This window comes from Colobus angolensis, unplaced genomic scaffold (genome assembly GCF_000951035.1).
Source record: "Colobus angolensis palliatus isolate OR3802 unplaced genomic scaffold, Cang.pa_1.0 Scaffold29, whole genome shotgun sequence".
NCBI classification, from domain to species: domain Eukaryota; kingdom Metazoa; phylum Chordata; class Mammalia; order Primates; family Cercopithecidae; genus Colobus; species Colobus angolensis.
The window spans coordinates 4,095,970-4,101,969 of NW_012116154.1; the positions used below are offsets into that span (position 1 = coordinate 4,095,970).

At 41.3% G+C, this 6,000-nt stretch overlaps 1 protein-coding gene across 2 annotated transcripts in view; it reads left to right on the forward strand.

Annotated features, from left to right (window-relative positions):
• RFC1 (replication factor C (activator 1) 1, 145kDa) overlaps positions 1-5,130 on the forward strand; it is a 76,965-nt gene extending 71,835 nt beyond the window's left edge. For both annotated transcript variants that reach the window (XM_011949100.1, XM_011949101.1), the window contains exons 23-25: positions 408-621; positions 2,533-2,724; positions 3,741-5,130. In XM_011949100.1, the coding sequence (XP_011804490.1) occupies positions 408-621; positions 2,533-2,724; positions 3,741-3,824 (490 nt within the window). In that variant the 3' untranslated portion in view covers positions 3,825-5,130. The remainder of the gene's footprint in view (positions 1-407; positions 622-2,532; positions 2,725-3,740) is intronic.
• The last annotated feature ends 870 nt before the right edge of the window (positions 5,131-6,000 follow it).

Here is a 6,000-nt window from a genome sequence, read left to right on the forward strand (position 1 = left end):
CAGAGACCAAAAGGTGTTACACACATTCACACACTTGAGATAGGGAATTTCATTGCCTTCTACTGATGCTTTTAATATTTTGGAACTTGGAACGAGTCATATTTATGAACGTAAAGAAACATCCTGTTGCCTGGGCCTTAAGAGTAGGGTAGAATCCACATTTGTTTTTCAGCCACTGACGTGGGTAAGTAGAAAACTTCCTTTGGGCATGTGATGTGTACCCATTACCCTCATACTGTGGTGCTGGGCTTTCCAAACTACACCAGCTGGCTGTCAAGTAGTAGGCGTTCCATTCAGCATTATTGAAATTGGATTGAAGTCTGCCTGATTAACTCAGTGCTGGTATGCACAGTATGACTTGAGTTGATACTCTGCTGTTGACTATGTCCTTTTTGTTGTGGTTTCAGAACTTACTCCAGCAAAAGGACTGTAAACATGGATTATCTGTCACATCTAAGGGATGCACTTGTACAGCCCTTGACCTCACAAGGAGTCGACGGGGTACAGGATGTTGTTGCACTTATGGACACATATTATTTGATGAAAGAAGACTTTGAGAATATCATGGAAATTAGCAGCTGGGGTGGCAAACCTAGTCCCTTTTCAAAGCTGGATCCCAAGGTAAATCATGTCACTCACTGGTTCTCCATCACTTTCTAATACCAGATTTGTACTGACAGTCCTTCAGAGGTGTTTTAGATGCTTTATAAAAAGATTTACTTCTTTTTCCCCTTAAATGCTTGTTGCTTCTTATGATCTATATTTTCCATAGATACTATTTGAATGCAGTATTAAGAGTAGACTTCTGGACTTGACTTTACAATTTGTATTTTTATATTTGCTTTATGCTCAGTAGAAAAACAAGAAGTGAAATTTGAGGAGCAAATATAAATATATTCTTTATAAAGGGTGAGAGGATAAGCCTAGGGAATTAAAAGTTGAGCTGTGAGCTCTGGTGGTAATGGGTCGTAAAAATAAAATGTGTTTATTGGCTGAGGATTTGTATAAATTTTCTTTTTCTTAGCCTACCTAATCTGTGGATTCAGCATTTATTCCAGTGGGATAATCTTCCCTGTAATAATATATCCCTGCTTTTCTTATAATGAGCACAAAAAAACTAAAGTGAGACATCATGAATATGTAACATCCAGTACCCAACTCTTGCACCTGTGTAATGAATGCATTTAGAAGACTCAGTCTCTCTAGTTTGCCCTCTCCAGAATTTTGACCCGACTTTATGGTTATCAGTAAATTCTCACAGCAGACATCCATTGTTAGAATTCATGGACTAATTCAGGAATTATGATTAGAAGCTTGAAGGTAAGACTTCCAAGTTTCGTAGTTATTTTGAAGTGACTACTATTATTATGGAAAAGGTATCTTGTGTTTTGTGGAAATTAAAGGCCAACTTATATCTTATGATGAGCTCCCCCCACTTTTTTTTTTCTTTTTCTTTTCTTTTTTTTTTTTGGAGACAGTCTCATTCCTTTGCTCAGGCTGAACGGCAGTGGTATGATCTCGGCTTACTGCAACCTCCACCTCTCAGGTTCAAGCGATTCTCCTGCCTCAGCCTCCCAAGTAGCTGGGATTACAGGTGTGCTCCATCACGCCTGGCCAAGTTTTGTATTTTTAGTAGAGACAGGGTTTCCCCGTGTTGGCCAGGCTGGTCTCGAACTCCTGGCCTTATGTGATCTGCCTGCTTTGGCCTCACGAAGTGCTGGGATTACAGGCATGAGCCACAGCACCCAGCCAAGCCCCTTTTCGATTTACTGATTCACTGACTAACTTTGCTTACTACTTTGTAGAAATGTGGAGAATGCTGAATAGGTAAACGTGATGACTTGAAGTGACCTTTTGTTTGTTTGTTTGCCTAAAGTTCCCAAATACTTTTTTTTTTTTTAGACAGAATCTCACTCTGTCACCCAACTTGGAGTGCAATGGAGCGATCTCAGCTCAGTGCAACCTCCACTTCCTGGGTTCAAGATTCTCATGGAGAGGTGTGAGCCCGCTGGCCTTCAGTCTTTTTTGTCATGGGCTCTGTTAAGAATGTTATGAAAAATACGAAACTTATCCATAGAAAAATGCACATACTTAGATTTACATGTATATACATAAATACTTTGCAAACAGTTGCAAGGGGCCCTCAGGGTCTCTTTAGGCTTCCAGAGTTTAAAATAATTGTTTGGGGCTGGGCGCGGTGGCTCAAGCCTGTAATCCCAGCACTTTGGGAGGCTGAGACGGGCGGATCACGAGGTCAGGAGATCGAGACCATCCTGGCTAACACGGTGAAACCCCGTCTCTACTAAAACTACAAAAAAAACTAGCCGGGCGAGGTGGCGGGCGCCTGTAGTCCCAGCTACTCGGGAGGCTGAGGCAGGAGAATGGCGTAAACCCGGGAGGCGGAGCTTGCAGTGAGCTGAGATCAGGCCACTGCACTCCAGTCCGGTCGACAGCATGAGCCTCCGTCTCAAAAAAAAAAAAAATTGTTTGGGACTTAGATTTTTAAAAACTCCGTCTACTCCTTTCATGTAGGTGAAAGCAGCCTTCACAAGAGCTTACAATAAGGAAGCCCACCTTACTCCATATTCACTTCAAGCTATAAAGGCATCTAGACACAGCACAAGCCCATCCCTGGATTCGGAATACAATGAAGAGTTAAATGAAGATGACTCTCAATCTGATGAGAAAGACCAAGATGCTATAGAAACTGATGCCATGATCAAGGTAGTATTTTAAGCCACTGACAGGAGAACCTCAAAATAGATGATCTTTCCTTGCCTGGTGAATAATAGGGCCTTTTCAGCACATGGCAGAATAAATTGAAAATAATTCTAAGTTTTTTTGTTCATCATGGTTGAGGGTGGAGAAGGTAGAGATTTCATTTTTATAAACAGTTTCTTATAATAGTCGAAGAACCAAACGGCAAGAAAACAGGCCATGATTTTGATGGCCATATGTTCTGTTAGAAAAAGTACCATTTGTATTTATCTAGCCATTGGCATATGCTTTCAAGAAAAATGTTTTTAACAAAACAGTTTCTTCTGTTGTGTATGTTTTGCTATAGCCACTAAACTGCTTTGTAGAAGCTTCTCAGAGCAAAACATTCTTGTCTTTTGATGGGAAAGATGAAAGCCAGCTGTGGTATCAGCCTGCTGTTTACAGCTGGTTGAGCCAAGGAACCTCGTCCGATCCTCCTCTGTCCTTTGCTGGGTGTGGGTGCTTCTTGCCCTTCATTTCTGTTTTCTATATGTAGGAGTGGGAATAGTGGCCTTCTTCACTGTGGCTCATGTAGACCCTAAGGGGTGGTCTCTCTCTCTCTCCCTCTCTTCTGCTTTCACAAAATGACTGTGTTTATACCTCTAATCTGAAACTGAAAGAAGAGGAAATTCATCATCTAAACATTACCCTATTTGTCAATTATCTCTTGCTTATTTTGTCTTTTCTAAGTATACCTCTGTTCTAAATCCAAGAAACTGCCTTACATGGGGAACAGATCTTAGTTCTAAATTCTAAATACCCTCTCAGTTTTTACTGCCAGCTTTTAAAGGCTGTAAGTAGTGCAGTTGTTGCTTGAAAGTAAGCGCTTCATGGGTCATAGTAGTTCAAGCTTGATGTTTGCAGCCTCCCTTCTTTAATTAAGTTGCAGGTAAAGATTAGATTTGTTGTAGAGATGAACTTATTTCATTTACTCATAAACACAGCTATTAACTATTTTGTTATCTTCTCCCTCCCCCTAACAGAAAAAGACAAAACCTTCAAAGCCTTCAAAACCAGAAAAAGATAAGGAGTCCAGAAAAGGAAAAGGAAAAAGTTCGAAGAAATGAAACCATTTTTCACTAGCGACAGCCACTTTTTACTCTCCCTCCTGGCCAGTCCAGCTGGTCTAGAGAAAGCCTTGTTTTTTCCCAGAGCAACCATGTTTTAGCATAATGGGATGACCTGGTGTCCCATTATAAATAAAGGGTGGTATGGCTAGAAGGGTATGAGCAGTAGGCTTATGTACACCTCTTATAGAGGTTGATAGGACTGTTTGGGTCCTCTACTGTCCCTTGTCAATCTAGTTAGATGTGCTTTTGAATGACTGTAGAATTGGAACTAGGAACTACACCTGGGCCTTGGAGTCAGATTTTAGTTAATGATATTGAGCCTGGGAGCAGTAGTACTAAGGCATCTTTTGTAGGCTTAAGAATTTATCCTAATGGCCTTTATAGGACCAATGCTGATTTTTTTTAAAGGTAGTTCCTATTGTGTGGTGAAATTTTGTAAATAAATGATTATACAAAACAGTCATCACCTAGAACTGGGTATTCTTTGTACATTGTCAGATATCTTTCAAAATATAAATTAGGAATAAAAATGTTCCACATGATACATGTACAAATTCTTTTTAAGATTGTCATCTTGTACAGCAAAATATTATGTTGGTATATTACTTCCTTATTAATTTGCAAATGATTGAATTAAAAAGCTCACTGTATTCCTTACTCACCTGTTGTGTGAAACATAACATTGCCAGTCGAGGAGTCAGAACTTGGGATTCCCAGCCTCACTCCCTCTGTGTGTGCTGACCACGTCTCTGCTGTGAATAGGATTTCAAGGAGAGGTCTGTTATGGGACTTTGCAGTGTGGGGGCGCTGCAGAAGATTCTCAGACATTCTTATCCTTCTGGAGTCTCAACCCATCAGGTTCAAACCAGTAGGAACCAGGCTGGGTCAGGCTCTGAAGTTCACTAGGGTGGGGGACAAAATGAATATTGGCTTTCATTCACTTTGCCCCTGGGAGATCTAGTCCCGTCCTGTGATGGCTTCCACAAACCCTGTTGGAAGTTTGGGTTATTCCTATAACAGAATGTATTGAGTGGCCCTGAGGCTGTGGACCTAGCCTAGAATTTAGATGTCTAGCTATTTTTTAATCTTGTTGGTAAATGCTCAGAGGTCTGTGCTACCTCTGTGAGGTATATACTAAAATGAATGTAAAATAAGGATCGTATTTCATGCTTTAAGGAACTGGTAGTCTTGTTTGGGTGATGAGACAAAGTTCTTGAGACATTTAAACTGTATTTACCAATGTGAAAAATGTCCTTTTTGGAGATTAATTCATTATGGAAATAAAACATTGCCTAAGCCCTTGCCTGCTGAGTCATGACCCTGTCTTTGTTAAAGTCTGTCTTGAAACTTTTCTGGTTCGGGAAAGGTTTTCTCACCAGTAGGGTGAGGCTGGCTTTCCTATTCATGTTCCATTTCTATGCCTTTTGGATATGCAAGTCATGTCTCCCTAGTTCTTCTGCAGCCCCCAGGAGAGGGACTTGAATCTCTGTGCAGCCAGGACGCGGCATAGTGTCCTTCACTTGTTCATTATGATTTTGTTTATAATTTTAAATGTTTTAAACACAAGATTGGGATAATATGTGTGTAAATAAATACCATTTCTTTTAGAATTAGAAATTGTAAATATGCCCTTTATGAGGATGGCATAGGTCTGTTTGATTCCTCTTTTAAGCCCTAGTGACCATGAGGTGAATGACTGAGATTCATGGAAGGAGGCAGTTGGTGGTTCTGCAGCAGTTTGGATGTGAATCGGAATGGTCTGCATTGGGGTTGAGTCTTCATTGTAGCCACCAGTGATGTGGTCTTTTGGAGCCACTTGATGCCACATGGTATCTTTGCAGCATAAAACTATATACTTGGATGGCCGAATAGGAACAGCTCCAGCCTCCAGCTTCCAGTGTGAGCGACACAGAAGACAGGTGATTTCTGCATTTTCAACTGAGGTACCGGGTTCATCTCACCGGGGTGTGTCAGACAGTTGGCGCTGGTCTGCGGGTGCAGCCCGACCAGCGAGAGCTGAAGCAGGGCGAGGCATTGCCTCACCTGGGAAGTGCAAGGGGGAAGGGAATTCCTTTTCCTAGCCAAAGGAAATTGAGACACACAACACCTGGAAAATCGGGTAACTCCCACCCTAATACTGCACTTTACCAAGGGTCTTAGCAAATGGCACACC